The sequence below is a fragment of the Electrona antarctica genome (genome assembly GCF_951216825.1).
Source record: "Electrona antarctica genome assembly, chromosome: 7".
Lineage (NCBI taxonomy): Eukaryota > Metazoa > Chordata > Actinopteri > Myctophiformes > Myctophidae > Electrona > Electrona antarctica.
The window spans coordinates 46,061,435-46,085,617 of NC_136812.1; the positions used below are offsets into that span (position 1 = coordinate 46,061,435).

Below are 24,183 nucleotides of genomic sequence, written 5' to 3' on the forward strand. Positions count from 1 at the left end.
TGGATGCCAACGATGAACCTCTGCCCCAACATTTCCAGAAACGGCCTGTTATAGCGCCACCAGGAAGCCGCTTTGTGCAAAACAAGTTTGCACCTACAGATTTTGTCCAAACATCACGCAAAATGGTACACAGTCTCTCTAGAGCCATTCAACGAAACGCGTCTTTCAGATTTCTCAGACTCCATCCTGATTGGCTAAGATTGGCTTCCAAAGCAAGCAGGAGTGCTCAGTTTCAAACAAAATTCTGCAAATCATGAACACATTGTGTGATTTCCGTGAAATTGTGCACGCACATTCCCACTAGGCCGAGGAAGAAATCCCACATGAACATTTTCAACTCAGCCTCATGGTGGCGCTATAACTGGCAGAAAAGTGTTTTTACCTCTAACTGTACGGATCTGTGGATAACTTTGTATGCCAACTCCCTAGAGGCCAAGGAAAAACCTTTGCCTGGAATTTTTCACATCTGCTCTTTATAGCGCCACCAGACATGTGGTCAGAGGCTTGACCTAGTCATGTGGTCAGAGGCTTGAAGACAGTCCTTCTGGTGGAACTCACCGTGCCATGGGAGGGAGGTTTGGATGCTGCTAATGAGCGCAAGCGAGCCACGTATTCAGACCTGGTGGTGGAGTGCAGGGAGGCTGGCTGGAGAGCTGTTATCTGCCCTGTGGAAGTGGGGCGTAGGGGCTTCAAGCTGTTATCTGCCCCGTGGAAGTGGGGCGTAGGGGCTTCAAGCTGTTATCTGCCCCGTGGAAGTGGGGCGTAGGGGCTTCAAGCTGTTATCTGCCCCGTGGAAGTGGGGCGTAGGGGCTTCAAGCTGTTATCTGCCCCGTGGAAGTGGAAGATTTTTTTTAAATAGTTTTACTTTATAATTAATTAATGAATCAATTAAAAAAAAAATTAGGAAGCAAAATAAAAACAAACTAGAAAAAGTGCCCTTCTGGGCACAGGTCTCCACCAGGAGGATAGGAGTGTGAGTGTGATGTTTGGCAAAATGTTTAGGAGCAATATAAACGTGTGTGTGCGTGTGCGTGTGCGTGTGCGCGTGCGCGTGCGTGTGCGTACATGCGTGCGTGTGACGTGTCTTGGCCTGTTGTATCGCCACCATGAGGCTGATTTGAAAACTGTGGCATTTCTTCCAAAGCCTAGTGGGAACAGTTTCACCACAATCGGACGCTGCGTTGAGTAGTTGTGGCGATTTGTACAAAACGGGTACAAAGCGGGCTACTCCTGAAGTGTAGAAGCCAATCGTAGCCAATGAGGGTGGATTATGAGAAATCAAACAGACCTGTCTTGATCACATGACTATGGAGAGCATGTGTACCGATTTGCGTGAAATTTGGATAAAATCTGAAGGAGTAATATTAGAAAATGTGTTTTACATATGTCGGCCTCCTGGTGGCGCTATAAAGAGCAAATGTGAAAAATTCCAGGCAAAGGTTTTTCCTTGGCCTCTAGGGAGTTGGCATACAAAGTTATCCACAGATCCGTGCAGTTAGAGGTAAAAACACTTTTCTGCCAGTTATAGCGCCACCATGAGGCTGAGTTGAAAATGTTCATGTGGCATTTCTTCCTCGGCCTAGTGGGAATGTGCGTGCACAATTTCACGGAAATCACACGATGTGTTCATGATTTGCAGCATTTTGTTTGAAACTGAGCACTCCTGCTTGCTTTGGAAGCCAATCTTAGCCAATCAGGATGGAGTCTGAGAAATATGAAAGACCCGTTTCGTTGAATGGCTCTAGAGAGACTGTGTACCAATTTGCGTGATGTTTGGACAAAATCTGTAGGTGTACTGTCCAAAAACTTGTTTTGCACAAAGCGGCCTCCTGGTGGCGCTATAACAGGCCGTTCTGGAAATTTTGGGGCAGAGGTTCATCGTTGGCATCCAGGGAGTGTGTGTGCAAAATTTGGCAACGACCGGGTTAACGGTGCCGGAGATTAGCTGATCACAGACGGACGGACGGACGGACGGACACACGGACACACGGACGGACGGACGGAGTGCAAAACATACTCTCTCCCCATGCCTTCGGCCTGGTGGAGACAATAAAGGGTAATTTACTCTAGACTCATAAACATTGGTCCGCGACCCTCATGGGGGCCCCGACCCACTGTTTGGGAAACACTAGTGCACTAGTTATTTGGCCCAATAGTTCCATTTAGGGGTTAAAGGTCACCTCTGTGTCAGGTGGGTGTAGCCCTATGATGAATCAGCTGTAGAATATTATCACTTTAATGAGTCTAGGGGTCAAAGGTCACCTCTATGATGCATCAGCTACAGAGCGCCGAAGTCGGATCAGAACAATCTGACTGTTTCATTCATCTCTGATGGCGTGTTGATGACGTCAGCCTGGAACTCCATATTTGGAGATGCCGCCCTTCTCTTTTTCTACGGGCTGTTATTACTGAGCGGCGCTAGCCCCTCCTACGCCCAGCTTTGTGTGTTTGTTTGTGTACCCCATAGCAATGATCTGATTGGTTGAGCAATGTGTGTACCCCATAGCAATGATTTCATTGGCTGAGCACGGATTGTGATGTATGATGATAAGAGCGCCCCTCACTTCACACAAGTCTGATTTTCTTTCTATTGGCTGTTGGTTGTCATGACTGCCAGTTCCCACCTGATGTTGTGTGGGAGTTCAGACTGATCCAGACCGTACTGAATAACTGCCAGCTTGCATAAGGTCTTCAGACTAGGACTCAAGTCTAAGACATACAGGTCATCATTGACTGTGTTGTATGATCTATATCCTCCAAAGAGGATGATACGATCTCCCACCATGCAACAGAATACCATGTGATTCCATACTGTGTAATAAGTTCTTAAACATGGAGCATTCCCTTTGGACTCAACTTTCTTCCAGGTGAACTGTACCCATTCTGCAAACTAACCTACGGTTATAACCACTGAACTAGACCAGTGCTTCTCCACCTTATCGGGACAAAGAGCAACATTTTGACTGTCTGACAATTGTCTTTATGGTTTTATTCTCAATGACAAGGGTTCATATCTTGAATGTGTATACTATACGTCTTGCTTCAAATCATGCTCTTTAGACTCCTGCTAATGATGAATACATAGTTTACATTCACTTATACAACACTGTTTGAGCTCAAACGTCAGCGCCTAACTCAATATTGAATTACGTATTTTAATATAAAGACAATCCACCCAGATGGTTGGGATCTGTGCTCAGAGGAGCGCCCATGGCTAGTTAATGTACAGTACATGCAATGAGTTCATTATGTCAAGGAGCAAGACCTTGTGATGTGCACACGTCTCTGCAGCATGCTTGTATGATTGTTGACTTTCTGATGAATGACATTTGATTGATTGATTGAAGTATTTATTAACAGTTTGCAGAATGGGTACATTTCATAAGAAAGCACAACTCAATACAAAGACTGTTACTGTGGACGACACACTGATAAAGCATTACACTTGTTTACAACAGGGTCGACCTTTTTCAATTCATCAGAACATTGACAAACAAATATACACTTCTATATAAAAAAAAAAACAGGAAATATGTAAGGAGGTAAAAAGGGAAAGGAAACATATACAGTAAGGGAGAAAGGGGGCGCGGGGGGGGGGGGGGGGGTTGAGATTTTACGGGTGCCAGTTTCGAATTGCAGCCGTCCGTAGGTGCCCTTTGAGAGCGGTTTTGAAGGAGTCAAGGGATTTGCATGCTCTTAATGGCAACGTGACATTGATTGAGTGAATGAATATGTTATTAACAGTTTGTAGAATGGGTACTACAGTACAGTACAGGTCAATACAAAATCTTCTATAAAACCATAAAAATACCAAGACTTGTTTACATAAGGGTCCTCCATTTTCAATTTATCAGAACATTTAAAGACATACAAATATACACTTCTATGCAAAAAGAAAAAAAATCACACCCGTGTGAACTGAGTGGTGCAAGGTCTTATATAGACTGATCAGCTGTGGTCTGACGTAATGTCTGACGTAATAAAATCACACCCGTGTGATGAACTGGTTGACCATAGCAACCATGCTCATTTTTTGGTACGAACACACGTAAACTAACAAAGCTGAAATCACACCCGGGTGAACTGGGTGGCCATAGCAACCATGCTCATTTTTTGGTACGAACAGACACGTAAACTAACAAAGCCAGTTGTAGGAGTGGTTTACACCACTCAAAAAGCCAGTTGTAGAAGTGGTTAACACCACTCAAAAAAATCATCATATACACAGTTAGAAAAACAGGGAAAACATGTATTGTACAGTATAGAAAAATAGTAGGAGGGGGGCAGGAAGGAGTCTTTTGAAGGAGTCTAGGGATTCACATTTCTTAACAGCTGTTCGTAGGGCGTTCCACATTTTAGTGGCATAGTAGCACAATTAATTTAACCCCTTGTTTGAGCCGTGGAACTCCCTCTGGTGTTGTGATTGTGGACTTCATTGACATTAAGGACGTATTTTTGTACAAGGGTATCTTAGTGGTGTAGCAAATCTTGTAGACCAGGCCCAAGTGGCTGTACTCTATCGTCAACCATTCCAACCTATCAAAATGAGCAGGGGTGAGGTATGGGTTCTGGGAGTGAGGCCAAGTAGTAGCCTGACCAGTTTGTTTTGGGATGTCTGGAGCCTTGTTTTAGGGCCTTTGAGGTGCTGTGGTACCATGAGGTGCATGCAGTCAAAGAGAATACCTTGTATGAGGGCCCTAACAGGATTAGGGTCTTCGAGGTATTTTTCCTGAACAGTGAGGAGATCCTGTACAAGAATCTTGTTCTTTGGTTGACTTTTTTGGTAGCCATTTTATCACAGGAAAGAATGGATTCAGTTTTTCCCAGGTGTAATGAAAGTTTGTTATCAGTGAGCCCACCCAGGTGCAGATTATACCGAGGTCAGAGCTGAGGGCCTTTTGAATCCCTGCATGTCCGAGACCAGCACGGCCCAGCAAGACCCTAGTATGCTTCCTTGTGGAACACCACATCTCACTGGGAGGGGGGCATTGTTCCGTTCACCTCCACCATCTGTTCTCTCCCCTCCAGGTAGGATTGCGTCCAGCTCACTGATGTGCTATCAAGCCTTTGCGGGTAGGCCTACATAATAGCATAAAATGATCACTTAGCCCGCATACAATAACACCTTTATTGGAGATTTTGGACTTATCCGAGACTGAGAATCTGAGATGATAGTTTGAGTAGAATCAGCAAGCTGGCTATATGATTGTCCCTCAGGAACATCATGAAGTCAGTAGCATCTCTCAGAACACATGAATCATCTCTGACTTTTGTCACGATTGTCTGAATTATATTTTAGTTTCCTTTGTTATTTTGAAATTGTGATCAACTGCTTGCTTTATGGTTTATTTTCATGCATTCCTTGGCCCCTGTGTCGCTGCTTGCAGCTTTTTTTATTTTTTTATTTAAGCCAGTGGTTATCAAATATTTCCATGTCATTGATGATGGAACCCCATCTGAAAATGTTTTGTGCCAGGGAGGTAGCCCCGCCCCCTACCAGACATCAAGTGTTGTTGATTGTAGATTGTATTATTTTCAAATAGCCAAATAATGAAGTGCTCATGTGGCCTATAGTAGCTTTTGTTTTGGTCTTGTTTTCCTACACTTGGTTGATTCTCACAAAATCTGGCAACACTGGCTTCAAGTTGTATTCTGCCACTGCGGCGCCACCTACTGTACGGAGCTTGCAGTCTCATGCATTTGAACTTAAACATTACACATATTCTTGGTTGAATAAATACATTTCAAATACTGCTCGTCTAAAATGATCCCATTCCTACTGTAACTGAATTCTCAGATATATTGTGTGTAGATTTGCATGTAAATACATGGACAGGCAGTAGGTGGCAGCACTCTCAACGCTATCTTGTATGTAAATAGGACAGGCAGTAGGTGGCAGCACTCTCAACGCTATCTTGTAATACTCAACCATAGATACTCAACTCAAACAGTTTGCATTCTATCAGAGTAATGGCACAGCAGAATACATCCATTTTCATTCGATTTCTAAACTTTAAAATTGTATTGCCTCAACTTTTATAGGCTTATTGTGATTTACGAGTTTTACATTTTGTATGGTTTTGATTTTTGTTTGGTCATCTGTGTTGATTGCATAGCACTTTGGGCCCACTGCTGTCGTTTAAAACACACATACATCTGTCATATTTTTATAATTTATTAATAAAAAAAAATCAAACATTTACATACAGTAATCTTTAACATTTACATGCCAAGGACTGTCCGCGGCCAAAAACACATAAATGTGGCGGTCCTTGACATGAAAATAAACTTTGAGAACCACTGACCAGTAAACAGTCAACATGGTGGTCATTTCTTGCGGCGGTCGTGTTTCCTGATGATGTCTATGAGGTTGTTGGGGGTGACCAGCGGGTCATCGGCCCACGGTTTGGCTTTCTGTTTCTCCCTCCTCTGCTGCTCGTGGAGGTGGGGCGAGTTGAGGAGCTGCGGGGGCAAGATGGAGCCCGTGGGCTTCACTCTATTCACTACATCCAGGAACAGGCGCTTGTTGTTGCCGTTGAGGAAGGTGATGGCCGTACCTCTATGACCCAGGCGACCTGCCCTCCCCATCTGGAGAGAGGGGGGGTACACAACAGGTTAGTGGAGCAGTGGTGGTGGTGTTGCGGCTGTTCATAAAGTCGCCAGCCGAGGAGTTAAACATGATACACTTGTATGACACGCACACGAAAATAGTTTGACCATTTATTCTCCACAACACACGTTAAAAGGTACAACAGTTCCCAGGCCTTAACTATTGCCTAAACGTGGATGTTACGGTGTTAAAAGTTGCGTTTGACGGTCAACAGAAAACGTCCTCTCCCACGCTCAACCCCTCTCTCTGTCCAAATTCCCACAGTAGTATAGTGCCCGGCAGGTGAATAAGATAGTTTTTAGCGTGGCAGTGCCAAAGCACCAGTGATCACGCCCACCACCTACTACCAGTGCAGTGTCTGTCCATTAAAGTGACATGCTTTACGTCACCAATAAAACACAAGACTAGGCATTATGTCACAATTGTCACATTATGGCTCCTACACGTGGTTCTCAAATGTTTTTTTAATGTCAAGGTGGCAATAACTCTCAGGATTATAGACGTGTAAAGATCCATTTGGGAACTCCTTCAAGGTCCCTGGACCCCACTTTGACGACCACCGTAGCAGAGTGACCAGCTGAATGTTTAAAATTAAAGTCCTATACCTGCATATTTATTTTATTACAAATAGCATTAGTAGCCAATCTAAAAGCTCAGAACGTGACACGTTGTGTAATTGTAGATACGATATTTTTGAACGTTTGGGCATTTATTTTAAGTATATGCATTTGAAAATGTTCGCCTACAATGAAAAATAAATAATAATAGGGACGCCAGGATGAAAGGTTAGTATAGAAAATAAAAGGAGTCAGGACCCCATACTATATTTGTATGTCGTTGTACAGCCGTGGCGTGGGTAATGTTCATAATGGTCATGGGATGCAACTTACAGTACGTAAGCGTGAGAACACTGTACTGTGTACAGTACTGTACCACCCCAGGCTCCCAGCCCAGGGAAAACAGGGCTCCCCTGAAATCCATCGTGTAACTTGAACACTGGCTGTGCAACTCAATATTGGTCAATATACAGTATGTCCCTGTGACAAATGTCAACATACAGTATGCTCCATCTATGCTAATTGTATTTGGTCACTGAAGAGATTCTGACTGTAAACGTTTTTTACAGTCACTGCTGCTGACTGAAAGATAATATTGCATAGTGGTTCCCAAACAGTGTGAGAGTCCAGGTATGCATTGGGATTATATATATGACAACCACACATTATTATTGCAGATTTGCAGTATACAAAAAAAAAAGGTATTTTATTGTTTACTATAAGAGTAGTTTGTACACAATCATTTCCAATATAAAGGCACATTAAAATCCATAAACAAAAAAATATTTTGAACTTTTTATTTGGCATTAGTAAATACAAATACACCATTAACCCATTTTGGGCGGGAACCCCTTTTGGTGTTAGCATTATGTTATGCTTTAGCTATTGAAAAATAGCAGATATACAAGCTCATAGCGCGTTGTAGGTCTGCTATTTTTGAAAAATCGAAGAACCACTGACATAGAAACATAGCTTTTTCAGAAAACTGTCAGGATGTAGAACACATTTTTAGAATCTGATCTCAGGTCAAAATGGGTTTAAGAATAGACAATAGAGCTGTACCTTGAGATGTTGAGTTGACCTTTGAGCGTGCCTTGGACACAACATTAGCAAACCACTAGTGGCGAAAAATAAAACTTCTGGGAACTCAGATTAGCAAACCACCTACAGAGGTAGAACCTACCTGGTGAACATACTCGTCCATACTGGGAGGCATGTCGAAGTTGACCACCACTTTAACATTGACCAGGTCCAGTCCTCTGCCCAGCACCCCAGTGCTGACCACCACCTCAAAATCCCCCTCTAGAAGACCCTGAGCACACAAGCACAGCAAGATACCACATGTTCAGAGCACTAAATGGTTTGTAGACAATTAACAATGACATTTTTACATTAAATGGTGCATTTATGTGTAGCGCTTTTATCCAAAGCGCTTTTACATGGATTGTGCATTACATTCACACACACATTCATACACCGATGGCGTAGGAAACCATGCAAGGCACCAACCTGCGGGAGCAATTAGGGGTTCAGAGTCTTGCTCAAGGACACTACTAACTCTGGGGTAGCCTGAGATCAAACTGGAAACCTTGTGGTTCCCATCCGGCCGCTCTACCTACCAGCCACTCTAATACTATTTGTGCAAAATATAAGTACCTTTATGTATTTATACCACAAATGACTTATGGAAATACAAATTAATATTCACAACAGCTGCCTGACTGCAGAGGTCTTCTACCCCATTGGACAAAACATGGTCCTCACAACAAATGTCAAATTCCTACTGGGATCATCTAACCAAAAGTTAGCTCTGAACTCAGTAGATCTGCTTTTGGCTTCTGTGGCCCTAATACATGGAAGGACCTGCAAACGACATTGAAACTGACCACATTGGTACCTTTGAGTCGTTTTGAAATTTGTCTTAGCTTTTTATTTGTAAACCTATGTAATTCACATGTATATCTTTTGTTTTTCTTTTCCTGATGTATTGTGATGTTTTTTTTCTATATGATATTGTATTACTCGACGACACTGAAAATGAGTTTGATTACTCAGTGTAATTTCGAGAATAAACAAAACTTGAATGAATGAATCTATGCAAAACAAAAATAAAATTGCACTGTATGGCTTCAAAGTACAATACTGTAAGGCGTAATTATTCTAAAGATAATTGTGGGAGAGATATGTAGAGATATGTACACATGTTGTATTAAACACTAGTGACATGTTGCATTAACATGTTGCATTAACCACTTAATATGCATACGCCCTATATGCAGTATGTCATTGTACTGTATGACAAAGAAAGAAAAAATAAATTGCCATGTAAGCTCACAATGGAAAGAGTTGAAAATCTACTCAAAGTGTGGATGCCAGGGTAATGTGGTTGGCTGGCTGTACTTGAGCCATGTTCCTGTCTTGTTGTTTTACTGTTGTTTTACGGCCCGTGTCATGGCTGCCGGTGGCCTCACCTTGAGGATGCGGTTACGTTCCCACTGAGTCTTGTCAGAGTGAATAGCCACGACGTTGAGCTCCATCACCTTGGCGACGGCCTCGCACAGCAAGTCTGCCCCCAGCTTGCAGTCCACAAACACCACCACCGGAGGCTGGTACAACTTCCTGTCCTGAAAGGTCAGAGAAGGGAGAAAACACGCGTCTTGAAAGCCACATTCTCACCCGGGGGTATTCATGCGATTGTGTGGTCAGCACACACACTTTATGATGAGCCATTGAGGCACCACGGCCAATTTTTTTAAGACCATACCAGTGGTCTGGCATCAGACTGTTGACTCTGACTTACGGTATACTTGACAATTACTGCTAATCATTTCCCAAGGCATATTGTGGTTCGTTTTAATTTTGAACAAGCCATTGCATGTATTCCATTTATTTCAGTACAGCATTAACCTTGCTTGACAAAGATAATATAACACAATTAACTGAATATACTTCATGACAGTTGTGTTAGTGCTCGATTTCAACCCATTTTAAAGTGTGTAATGATCTGAAAAGTCTAGCCAAATATAGCCCCTGGTGAAGAGATTGATTTCCAAATTAAATGACCTCAGAGACCTTTCTAACCGCACAATGCATTTTAGCCAACAGTGACTCAATGATTGTCTAGGGACTTTTTCAATTAAAAAAGAAAAGAAAAAGGCCATTAATGGAAATATCGTCTACAATGTGTATGTGATAGATGGATATATTGATGACGGAATGTTCCCTTAAACATTTCTTTACACCGATCTGGGTGAGAGGTTTGCATGTTTTGTCTATGATTCAGAATCAGACTTGTGGCCAATTTCATAACCTTTGGTCCGAATGAAAGCTTAGAATGTGAAACTCTCCGTATACCCATGTCCCCTCCATGTGGTACAACGGCTCTGGTTACTCACACATATGATCTAATGTCATTTATCCACTGGGGTGTATGAAACAGGCCCTTCCTGTTCCACCGTGCTGTATAAATGGTACGAGCGGTTGCTGGATGATTTCCTGGACAGAGGCCATGGCTCAGGGCCCACCCATTTCCTCTGGACAAGGGTGGTAGGGGAGGGTAGGGGGGGTTTAGGGCTGCAGTAACGGCTGTCTAAATATGGTCCAGTATAGTAGAGGCTGGTGTTTGACGCGTCAGGAATTCCCTCCACTCACAGCCAGTTGATTAAATTCCAGGCCCAGTTGCGATGGATGTCGAGGCTCACCGAGTAGCCAGTCTCGGTTTGAAATTCAAATCAAAATTAACGGTCGGCTTTCTTCATGGGACAGATTCCATGTTGTCAAAACAGTGACAGGCTTTCATTCCAAAATGAGACATCTACCATTCGAAAGCTAAATGTCTCAAGACAGATTCTGCTAAGTACTAACAGCAGAATATGTCAGCACCACTCACTGCCATAAACATGAAATGTTGTTAGTAGGAATAAACACAGGAGACCCCCGGGAGGAAGTGGACTTAGAAAGGGGAGGCGCCAAACAGAGTTCCTGTCTCATCACAAAAAAGGTGGTGTCCCATAGAGTATTAAAAGGATAGAGACTGAACCGGAGTGATAGCCCCACCCCCCGCTATTTATTTCAGTGGAAGTTGCTCAGTGGCGTTTTGGAAGAACAGTCTACTTCCGCATTTTTTCGATTTGGACAAAGGACACCAAAATTTGGTGTCCAAAATGCGGAAGTGCAAACGAGCGCTCAATGTTAAAGCCCAGATGCACGGGGTTTCCTCGTCATAACTCCACGGGTCGGCCTGCAGTCCCTGCTCTTACCACTAGGGCCGAACGCCTCAACGTTGGAGAGCCTCACTGGGGGCTTGGTGCAGCCAGAGGCAAAATCAAAAAGGAAAACAAACATCTGTTTCTTTTTACTGAATGTGTTCCCATTGGTTGAAAACAAACTGACATCTACCCCCACCCCCACAGAATGATGGAGAACACAAAGTTAGAACTAATCTTGGAATTTTGTCAAGGATAGTTGCTAATTACGGTCTGTGGCTGACAAGAGCACTACTTTTACACAATGGACCGCAATAGTAGTCTACTGAATCTCAAGCCAAGCTTGTGACTGTGGTGTCAATAGTTTCATTCCCAACTGGTAAAATCTACACAGGAGAAGTCTGTGAAATCTTCTCCCAGCAAGGTGCCTAGAGCACAGCATTCCGGTAACACTAGCCAAATAGAGATTGATTTCCAAATGAAATGACCTCCATGACTTTTCTTACCGCACAATGCATTTTAGCCAACAGTGACTCAATTATTCAGCCATGTCTAGTGACTTGTAAAGATGTCGGCATTCCGGTAACACTGCACACAGTGGCAAATAAGCAGAACAGAAGGTTGTATTATATTAGGCAGTTTCTTGATTATACAGTAATTAGGCCCATTTGTTCCCGTGGGAGAAATTCCAGTTTCACCTTCACTCAACTGATTGCTGCCCAAGTGGTCAGACTTGAGTGCACCAGGGAGCAGTTACAGTTTACACATTTCTGGGGGCGGGCATCGAACCTGCTGGGACCTTCTGCTTCCCAAGCGGCCTCTCTACCCCATAAAGATATAATGTGAAACACTGTTGTTGGAAAGGTGAATAAATGACTTTGTTTGTTTTTGGCAGTTTCATAACTGTGATCAAAGCATGTACAGTAGGTATTCAAAGACGGTGGCAAAGCTCTAATGATCTAATGAAGCTCTAATGATTGTGGCAGCGGTGGCCGAACGGATTGCGGAGCGGTCTTGATACCGGAAGGTCGCCAGTTCGAATCAGCGGTCCGACACGTTAAAATTACCACCGCTGAAGTGCCCTTGAACAAGGCATTGAACCACTACGATGAAATGTTCTATGAGCAGGGCCTGGCTGGAAACAAGTTCTTGAGCTTAGCCCAGATACCCTGGGTAAATATAGTAATCATTTCATTTCATCTGGTCTGTGTCCAAGTATTTACTGGAGTAGCATGTAACCAGTGTTTTTTTTTAAAAAGATGTTTTGAAAGATGTTTGATAGTGTAATGTCAATGAAAAGATTATATTTATATTATATGAAATGTGTCAGTGATTTCTTTGTATATTTAAGTTATTTGTCATGTCTGCCCTATGTGCAATTTGTGATTACAAAGCCTAAAAGACAAAAATAAACACAAATTGTAACGTTCCAATGTTGAATGCAAATCGTTACTCACAATTATGTGGATGGCAAAATAATCGTCAAGCTACATTTTTATGGTGACAGCCCTAGGTATACTAGTGTGAATATAGTGAAACATGGTAGAACACACCACTGTGTGTAACATACATTGAGGATCTCAAACAGCTTCTTCTTCTTGGATGGTTCTTCCACCCAGAGCAGGATCTGCCTGACGTTGGCACAGGGCTGGTTCTTCTCCCCGATGGTGATGCCCACAGCGTCACGGGTCAGGCGGGCAGCCAGGTGCTCCGTGCCCTTCGGTATGGTGGCCGATGTCAGCAGAGTCTGGTGTTCCTCAGGGACATGTTCCAGGACCTCCAGAACTTGCTGCTGGAATCCCATTTTCAACATCGTGTCTGCCTGCGGAAGACAACACAAAAAAAACATTACATGACAATTTTCAACTATAATGGCAAGCCCCAAACAGGGATGCCAGATTCAAAGAGGTTAACTTGATGCATGATGCAAAGTACAGATTTTAATAGTCTATTTGTATTGATTGTTGATGGTGTTTATTTAATTTTTTTGTCAGATGTTTCTTCTATAGAAAACAAAAAAGGAGGAAAGAAAAAATACAAAGTCAAAAAGCGAAACAAAACCCTCAACCCTCCTACCCATGCTGCTCAGTGACACTGCATACAATAGAGCGTCGCAGTCCCGCCTCCTACCCTGGACCTAGGACAAATAAAGAGGATGGTGCACGGAGGTGCGGCCCACTCTCCTGCGGGAGGTTTGCACATGCTCAGTGTAAACAGGAACTGCGATGATGGAGTATTCCAGCAGAGGTGCTAGAGGTGCATGAAAGTTGCTGACCCTGAACTGAAATAATAAAAAGGATATCACAAAAAAGAGAATAGTACAGTTGATTTTGTTTTTATTTTAAAAAGTATATCAATTTCATAACTGTGGAAAAAATGTTGTGTATAACAGACTGAAAGATAAAGGACAAGTACATTTACTAAATGTTAATGTTTTTGTATATTTTCTTTTGTGGATTTTCCATGTTCTTTAATTAGTACATGTGTCAAACTTGTATTTTTGTGAAATGACAAAGAAACATGGATACTGTTCATTCAAGTGCTCTGGATGATATAAAACATTTGAAAAGGGAAGGATGACTGCTGTTTAATTCTCAACTGTTCTGGATCTCATTATTTACATGAAAGTTATGAGCTTTCTATCTAGCACATCTGCTGGAACACTCCATCATCGCAGTTCCTGTTTACACTGAGCATGTGCAAACCTCCCGCAGGAGAGTGGGCCGCACCTCCGTGCACCATCCTCTTTATTTGTCCTAGCCCTGGACCAGGAAATGAAACCCAATGCATTATTCTCATAGACATTTCTTAAAGTATTTATTTAAAGACGGTTACGCCGCGGACAAAGCCAACTCGAGTCGTGACAACTCATGACAACACAAACAATATTTTGGACCAAACTAATAATTAGAAAGAAGAAAAAAACGGCAGGTTACAACACTTTTTTTGTTGTTTTTCTTCTTTGTAATTATTTGTTTGGTCCAAAATATTGTTTGTGTTGTCATGAGTTGTCACGACTCGAGTTGGCTTTGTCCGCGGCGTAACCGTCTTTAAATAAATACTTTAAGAAATGTCTATGAGAATAATGCATTGGGTTTCATTTCCCGGTCCAGGGTAGGAGGCGGGACTGCGACGCTCTATAGAATAGAACAGTAAGATGATGAAATGCTCATGGAAAACATCTGAAAAGAAAATGGTGTACAGTTAACCATATCAGTGGTATCCTGTCTATTAATTATTGTTGATGGTGTTTATTTGATCTATTTTATACTGAATGTACCACTAAGGGTAACTGGAAGGCTCACCCCAAAACTGCTCGCCTGCATTTTTTCCCACATCAGAAGAGAAGGCTAGCGCCCCTCAAAAACCAGGGACCCTGAACGATTTAGGGGCCCCAGAGCGGAACAAGGGACCTGGAAGAGGCCACATAACAGGCCTGGTATCGGTCAGAATGACTGATGGCAAGAACCCCTGCCTATACACATACATTTCTCTGGGCTTCCCAGGATATCTAGCCCTGCATCATTCACCCTGTTAGGATTTAATTTGCAATAATGACGTGTGATATCACGAAATTAACATAATGTCCATACCTCATCAACCACCACCACCTTCACTCCATCCAGCTGCACCGCCCCCTGCTTCAGCACCTCAAGTAGCCGCCCAGGCGTTGCTATGACAACCTGGAAGGGAGAGACTTCAAAGGTTAACCAGAGGATGATGACAAAAAGGACGGAACAGTGAAATCCTCGTCATCCGGTTTGTTTAGGCTGCCAGATTTGAACTTAAAATGTCCCATCTTTAATTTGATAAACTAATTCTATTGTACTTTTTCCATCTTTTTTTTTTTACTACATTTTTATCCCACGATTTTGCAACCCATTTTTTTCACCCAGTGTCAATTATCTAATGTAATCCTGGGCGCTACACTTCCTCTGCCAACCTAGGGGGGGCAGCGGACTGACCTCATGCTTCCTTATATGCATGAGGAGTCCAAGCTGCTTCTTTTCACCTGACAGGGGAGAATTTCCCTGGCCGGACATAGCGCGTGGAAGGAACACGTTATTCTGACCAGTTCTTTTCCCCTCCATCAGGCTGGCCAGGGGTATGTAGTTTAGATTCCAAGATTACTGCATGTTTTTTTGTGAGGGTACCTGCCTACCCTAGGGGACACAAGGAGAACATGCAAACTCCACACAGAAAGGCCCTTTCGCCAACCTTTTCATTACATTAGCAGCCGTTCTATTTTTGAGCCCCTCCTATACACAGGTTTAATGTTTGTCTTTAGTTCAATGTTTGTTTTGTAAAAACCATTGGCAATTAAGGGAAAATTTACATCATGTGCCTCATTACGTCATATTTCCTCTTTATTGTTAATGGCGTTTAATGTTTGTGTTGGCACCTTTTGTTTTACATCACCATTACATCACCTAATCAACATGAGTTAGATTTTAATATATTAGCGGCCCTCACTTCACACGGGTGTGATTTTTTAACTACAGCTTGAGTTCTAAATGAAATTAAATGGTTTAGTATTGCAAATTGCCAGTATGGAGCCACACACACACACGCTTCTGTAGTCATAAGTTAATAACCAATAAAAGAGACAAAAAAAGTCAGTGTTAGGGCAGAATGAGTGACCGTACGTTGATGGTGCGTTTGAGCCGGTGAAGTTGAGGGGGCAGGGGCATGCCCCCCACCAGCAGGGCTGTCCTCATGTTGGGCACGCCCACCACCAGCTCCTTGGCCTGCCTTTCTATCTGGATGGCCAGCTCCCTGGTGGGGGTCAGAATCAGCGCCACAGGGCGACCCGCTGTGCTTACTGGACTCTGTATGGAGAACAGCGAGCAGGAGCTGCACTTAATGTTGAGAATCACACCCATTTCTACCGTATACATCATTTCTGGATAAACATATTACAAACACATGTTCTCTGCTCTTCCCAGGAGAAATACTAATAACTACATATACCGGTAATAAAACAATAAGACACACAACACTAGACTAGTTTGCCTAATTGATAATTAGACAGCTTAAGATGTGAATATTTAAGATTCATTATGGTACGAGATAAAGTACAAAAAATACAAAGCAAGACTGAAAGTAGCCCACAGCCTATTTCTGTTACAAACTTGAACTTCACAAGCAAGTAAATCAAAACATTTCATGCAGTTCCACGATTGTTTAAGTTTTAGTACTTCCAACAAAAAGTTTATTTTTAAATTGTTTGTTGAAATTTGAGGTTGCACAGATTACAAAAGCTAAAAATAGACCTCTCCTTATGAATTCATCATTGTTGTTTTTCCATGGGGGGGGGGGGGGGGGGGGCAGCTGCAGCTGGACTAGACTAGAGGATCAAATTGAATTGATTTCCACCAACTTTACTTTCTCCACAAATGTGCGAGGTGTCAAGAGACTGAGAGAATACTGCTCTAACAACAAACACGATTAAAGTATTTGGGTTCAAGCCCATCTCTAGGCATTTATATTTATGTTTTCTTCATTTCTTAGTATTATTCTGAATTTCACATCCCCAAGGATGAGTGCATTATTTGAATTTATTTTCTCAAACCAGCACCAATACTGATGAGAAATGCAGTCTAATGATCGTGAAGAAATTAAACAAGCCTGCTCTTTTTACTATTCAAAGTGACTGATTCATTTTAATAAGATAATATAAGATAAGATTTAATAAGGGGGATTAGCAACATTTGAGACTGAAATGAATGAATAAAACTCTTCTCCTCCACTGTGGCCAAGAACGGTTCCCATGCATTGATTTAGAAGATAAGATATTGATAAGACAGGAACTTTATTGATCCCTGTGGGGTTATTCAGGACAGACATTATGTAACGGTAAGGCAAAAGGTCATTACTATAATAAGTGGCAAACCTGTCCTGGTCAAAGGTGTAAGAACAGTAAAAGGTCTGTAACAATAATATCATTATATAATCCTGTACCTCCAGTGCCCTCAGCAACACCGGCAGCAGAAACGCCACGGTCTTCCCCGACCCCGTCTCGGCGCTGGCAATCACGTCCCGGCCCGACAGACCCACCGGCACCATCTGCATCTGGACGGGCGTCGGGGCCTCGTAGCCCGCCTTCTTCAGGTTGCTGGTCAGCGTGTCGGGGAAGCCGCAGTGCTGAAACTCCACGATGGGTCTGCTCACGTCCGTGCCCTGGGTGGAGATGCCCAGCTCCTGCTTCACTCGCTGCACCTGGGCCTCCGTCAGCCCGGAGATGAAGGGGTCCTCTCTGTAGGAGTAGACGGCGGTTTGAAGGGTGTCAGACGAGGAGCCGCCGCCGGGGTCTGGGTCCACGGCTGGTTCTGCAGTCCTGTCATTAGGGATGGGACGATATGACAATGACACGTCACGATTATTGTGGCAAAAAATAATAAGAGATTAACGATATTATCGCGATAATCAAAATATGCTTAAAACTTAAAATGTCACTGTTGTTAAGCACTTGAATCCCCAGCATCCCTATTCTGGGGGGTCACAAAACATGTACGATCTACAAGCTTGTGAGATTGGAGATCTGCTAATTTTGCGAATCAAATGCACTCTTTACTGGTTTTAGTATAAGGGAATACTGAATTTGCAGCTGAACCAAATCCAGAGGGGACAATTTCACATTAAATTAAAATCTCTGCGATACATTGTCGTGCTCCGTTCTGTGTTTGCGGTCAAACGCGTCCGCCCCGGTCCCCAGCCCCATCTGGGCCAGGTGCTTGGCCTTGCACTCCAGGCTGCACACGTCGTTGTCCGTGCTGTCACAGATGTACTCCCCGTAGCGGCCGCACATCACGCACGCCGGCTCCCCGGGCTGGGGCCACCTCTGGCTCTTCCTGAACGACTTGACCGGTTCCTCCTCCTCATCATCGTCGTCATCTTCATCCTCCTCACTGTCATCTGACGACGACCCCCTTTCACCGTCCTCACATGGTGGGCTCTCTTTCACAGATGCTGTGTCTGTAACCAGTGGTGGAAAGTAACTAAGTACATGTCCTCAAGTAGTGCACTTAAGTACACATTTGAGGATTGTTTTACTTTAATGAAGTATTTTAAAATGTATTGTAATATTGTACTTTTTTCTCCGCTACAATTATTTGAAAACCTTTGTTACTAGTTACTTTGTAGATTTTGATTATTATTATTACAAAACATACATTAACCCCCATTTGAAAATAGCCGATCTACATTTATATATTTATATACATTTGTTTACATTTTGAACACTATTGCTACTTTAAATACATGTTGATGCCAATACTTTTTTTTACAGTAAATGGTAAATGGAGTGGACTGCATTTATATTTTATTCGAAGCACTTTACATTACAATGTAGCCTACTTCACATTCACCCATTCACACAGACACACACCGATGGTGGAGTAAACTATGCAAGGCAAGGTACCAACCTGCTCATCGGGAGCAGTTAGGGTTGCTCTGCAGTTAGGGAGGGAGGGAATCGAACCTGAAACCTTCGGATTCCAAGGACAGCCACTCTAACTCCTGACCCACTGCCACCCCCACTTTTTTGGTGCAAACCACTCCAACAACTGGCTTTGTACCTGTGTACCCGTGTTTGTTCGTAGTCGTACCGAAAAAATGAGCATGGTTGCTATGGTTAGCAACCAAAAAAACGAGCATGGTTGCTATGGTTAGTATGTGACGTCACTGACATCACAGATATCACGTCAGAGTGAATCAATCTCTATATAATCAATCTTTATAGTTATTCCTCAACAGATGTTAGGCATAGTGGCAAAAGATCAGATTGGAGATATTTCACTTTAGAAGACGATATGGAAAAATCAAAAGACCCTGAATTACATAGAAATACCTTAGGGACATGTAGAGGAATAGATACAAATACCTTATATAATTTGTTTGCGGAGAGTACTTATGACACAGATGCTTTCCTGGTTCTAATGTACAGTAACTATAACATATGCCACATTAAATGTGTAGTTGCACCACTCAGTTCACACGGGTGTGATTTTTAATGTGAATACTGGTATTATTTTTCTACATTGTGGTGGTTCTGAATGAATTAAAAATGGTGGTGGTGTTGTAAACAAGTTTGATTGATTGATTGAAAGATGTATTAACAGAATGGAGAATTACAGTACATTTCAAGCACAACTCAATAGTGTAACTCAAAAGTGTAACTAAAGTGTAATGCTTTATCATGGTGTCGTCCACAGTAACAAATAAAATATGCAAATACTTTGTCCACCGCTGTCTGTAACAGGTGGTGGTGCTGCTGCTGTCTGTTCTGTTGTCAGGTTCACATCTGTGCGCTCTTCCTCGTGGTCCAGATCTTCCTCGTGGTCCAGAGGGGCTCCAGTGGAGCTTTGGACGGGGGTCTCCCTCTCTCCTGGAGGAGGACCCACCTTGACCTTCTTTATAGTAGGACGTTGTGCTGGGACCTCGGCGGGTCTCTTCACTTTCAGGGCTCTCGGCATAAACATGGTGTTCTGTTAGCACAGACAGAGATCAATGACAGTGTTATTATTATTATTATTATTACATTTTAGCTACAGTAGAAATCACGCAGTTAGAATGTTTAGGCCGAAGTTCGCGGCTGTCAAATGTTTTTTTTTTTTATGTTTTCTTTTGTGGCTTTCGCCTTTATTTTATATTTTTTATGGAGGGACAGACAGTAGGCTGACAGGAAATGGGAAGAGAGATGGGGGGATGACATGCAGTAAAGGCCGTCGGGATCGGGAGTCGAACCCGCGGCACACTGCCAGACTGGGTTACCAGCCAAGGTGCCTGGACCGCTGAGCCACGGCCTAGGCCGCTGTCAAATGTTTTAATGTAAACCTACCGGATAGTTTCTGGAATGCAGTGAAAGATCAATTAACGCAACAATATAACACACGACATTATATTCAGCCGCTTTCTTCTAATTTTCTTTCCAGACGTTCATCAAAACAAACAAGCACCGGTCCAGCGCACGTTGATGACGTAGTGCTTCGCTTGATGCCGATGGGTATTGTAGTCATATTGTAGTTTGAATGATATAATACCACTAGCTTTCTTCACAAATGTGTTCATAAAGGTGTCTACTGTAACATATACATTTGTTCCAACCCAACTCCCTTGGGAAACTTTGTGACAGCTGCTGAAAGTTGGGGTACCATTATCAACCAATATAAGGCAAAATTCCCCAAATTTCATTATACTTTAAGTAGCATGTGACGTGTCAAACTAGGGGGTTTTCATGATGCTGAATCCATCCCAAGCAATAGTTTTGCACGAAAACCCTCCTTGGGCTAAATCTGGCCATAGCCACTTGCCCAAATGTGCCCAAATGTGCTGACCTCATCACATTTGTGATGACGGCTATGGTCATTTTTTGTGCAAAACTAATGCTTGCAATAGTTTCAGAATCATGAAAACCCCCTAGTTTGACACATCACATGCTACTTAAAGTATAATGAAATTTGGACATTTTTGTTTCCCAAGGGAGTTGGGTTGGAACAATTTGTGAAGAAGGGCTAAAGGGGGTCCCCGGGTGAATGATAGGCTATTAGTAATAGTTAGGAACCAAATGGACCCGTATTGGTCTGTTACTCAGAGAGTGTATAAATGGAACGAAAGGATATTTATTGTAGCATAATGCATGGCAAACTGTACGTGGGTCCTTGAACTGAAAGTAGTTAAATCACTCACTGCTAGATCAATACAAAATAAAATAAAACTCATGGGGTAACTGGCTTATCTTTTCAAATGGGGGTCCGTGGGTGGGTGTCCAGAGGTACTAGCTGCATCCTCCTTATTTGTCACACATCTGTAATGTAATGCATGTACCACATGCATACTGTAAAGCAGCGGTTCTCAAACGTTTTCATGTCAATTAGTTTTATAGTAGGCCTATACTTTGTTGAATATCTTTACAATATACAATTTAGGCATTTAGCAGATGCTCTTAATCCAGAGCGATTTACAGTAAGCAAGAATCAAACATGGTAATAAATCAAATGCATGATAAAATAGTCAAGAATCATACATACGCTACGCTAAGAACCTAACAGTGGAATATCTATATAATGAAACGTGTACAATAGGGTGCTATGTCTACATAAAATGTATATCTAAGTTACATAAGTTGAGCCTTTGCATACGCCTGTAAGGTCGTCGAGGCTACGGGCATAATGCAGTAATGGTCTTTTTTTTTGTTGCAGGTATTACAAAGGTCTTGAAAGTCCTTAAATCATCACTTTACTGTCACCGTGACCTGGGGAGTGGGGACCCCTCCCAAACATGATGTGTGGACCCACAGTTTGAGAACCACTGACTTGGATCACCTGAGACCTCCTGGCTGGAGACAGGCAAATCCGGCTGACGACGGCAACCTTTTTTACATGAAAGTGTCATTTGTACACTCTCAGAGTATATATTACTTTGACCGACAAAAAACAGTTTTTTGTGTAAAATAATGTTTTCTACTTTCCCCATGTGCTTCCCAACTTCACAGCCAGGTGTAAATGATGGATGCTTACTAGATTTAAGGTCACATGGCAACACAGTTTTCTAGTTTTCTCTCCCCTACATTTCAAGCACAACTCAATACAAAGACTGTTAACTGGGAGTGGACGACCCAATATAAAGCATTACACTTGTTTACAAGAGGGTCCACCTTGTTCAATTCATCAAAGCATTTAGAGACGTACCAAATAGACCGGAAAAAATATATAGTGAGGGGAAAAGGGGTGAGCAGGTAACAAGCCACGGAGACATGGAGGCATGATCACATCCATAGAGAGAATAATTACCTTCATCTGCTGCTATTGGTGCACGCGCATGGTGTTGATGTTCAACACGCTCGGAGCCTCGCTGCTGCTCTGTAGACCTGTGCAGGCTGTACACAAACTCTCTCTCTCTGTGTGCGTGTGCGCGTGTGTGCGTGCGTGTGTGCGTGTGCATGTGCGTGTGCGTGTCCCTCCTCTGTATGAACGCACTCACACACACACACACACACACACACACACACTGCGCGATGACGTCATCATCACGTAGGTGGATGCCCGCGAACTAACTTCCCGCTTAACTTAAGTGACAATTTAAGACACATCAATTTGTTGACAAACTTTGTCATTGTTTTAAAACAACATTTATACTTTGAATACTTTGAAGATAGAACGAGTGACGGTAGGTGGAGAAACAATAAATCTATCATTTCACAACAAATACTTATCTAGAGCTTAATATGGTGACTCTATGATGACTGTTTAAATCACTTTAATTGTTAAACTACTTAAGCTACTACAGCTAACCTGAAGCTAAAGCATCACCAACAATCAGTCTATGTCAGTGGTTTGACTTGGTAACCAAATGGACCCATGATGGATATTTAACCCTTAAATATCTTTAACTCTTGAGAGGATGAAATGAAACCAAACCATGGTTGGACATCACTTAATTTACTAGAAGTCGACACAAAGATAATGTAGAAGAATTGTTATTTTGATCAACATTTCTGAGAGGCAAAATGTCACCAAATGCTGAATAAATAAATACATAAATAAATAATGGAACTTGATATGAAAGTGGTTGAAAACCTTGTTGATGTAATAATAATAATAATAATGTTATGTAGTTGGTGCTAATTAACCAAACTTTGGTTTGTCTCCAGAGGTTGAAGAGACGAGCAGAGCCGAGCAGAGAAGATAGGAAAAAACATGGCCAGTTTGGAAGAGGTTGGTAGCCTACTGTTGATTTTGTCGACTAAAACTAAGACGAAAAATGTCCATCGACTACTTCCACTACATGGAATCTACATGAAAAATAAGCTACAGTATGATGACTAAAACTAAGACTAAATATACTGACAATTTTGTCAACAAATAAAGTCAACTAAAATGTCAGGAAGGGACTAGTGGACAAGACATCCAGTATAAGTCCTTTTACACTTGGTTGCATGCTGAAAATAGCAGATATACAAGCTCACAACTCGTCGCGAGCTTGTAGATCGGCTATTTTCAGCATGTGTAAAATCAGTCAGACGGCATCAAGGCCCGCCAAGGTACATTTTAGTCGACTAAATCATCTGTAGATTCAGTCGACTAAAATCTTGTGATATTTAGTCGACTAAAACTAGACTAACGCTAAAACAGTCCGGGTGACTAAAATGTGACTAAAACTAAATTAAAACTATTCAAGAGACTATCATGACTAAAACTAAAATCTAAATCTGGACTTTCAGGCGAGAGGCAGAGTTCGAGTCCCGGCTGGCACGCACGCACGCACACACGCACGCATGCACGCACACACACACGCACACACGCACGACTGTAAATCGCTCTGGATTAGTCCTGTAAAACCCGGATTAATTTCTACTTGTAAAAAAGATATTTTAACCTTACTACTACTTTTTACTACTAGCATCAGAGGAAATGATGTAAACAAAGTTTTTTGGAAATGTTATGCACATTTATAATAATTATTAAAATAATAATAATAAATTAATAATTTACATTTGGTGGATATCTTTCACAATAATAAATAAAACATGTTCTAGACATTCTAATGATCACAACAAAACGGTCAAAAAAGGTCATAGGTTAAAATTGTTCAAAATTGCAGAGTCCAGAGATTTTTAATTTGTGTGAATTTCAGCCTCTGTGGGGGGTAATAATATGCAAATATCATGACCAATGGCATTGCAATGAACATCAATGATGACGTTTAGGTGAAAAAAAAAACATAAAAATGAATAATTAAATAATTAATTAAAATATGTTGTATTATTGCAACGCTGGGTGTTATAAGGTTAAGTGTCTGATAAATGCCTACA

The 24,183-nt window shown here is 42.2% G+C and overlaps 1 protein-coding gene across 1 annotated transcript; it reads right to left on the minus strand.

Annotated features, from left to right (window-relative positions):
* Positions 1-6,170: 6,170 nt before the first annotated feature.
* Positions 6,171-18,994, minus strand: LOC306926283 (putative ATP-dependent RNA helicase DDX59; the record flags this gene model as incomplete). Its single annotated transcript, XM_079505551.1, is given in 10 exon segments — positions 6,171-6,588; positions 8,351-8,479; positions 9,639-9,791; positions 12,943-13,194; positions 14,966-15,055; positions 16,019-16,201; positions 17,334-17,639; positions 17,642-17,701; positions 18,034-18,347; positions 18,958-18,994. Coding segments are annotated over 10 exon segments (1,785 nt in total). The 3' UTR covers positions 6,171-6,327.
* Between the last annotated feature and the right edge of the window lie 5,189 nt (positions 18,995-24,183).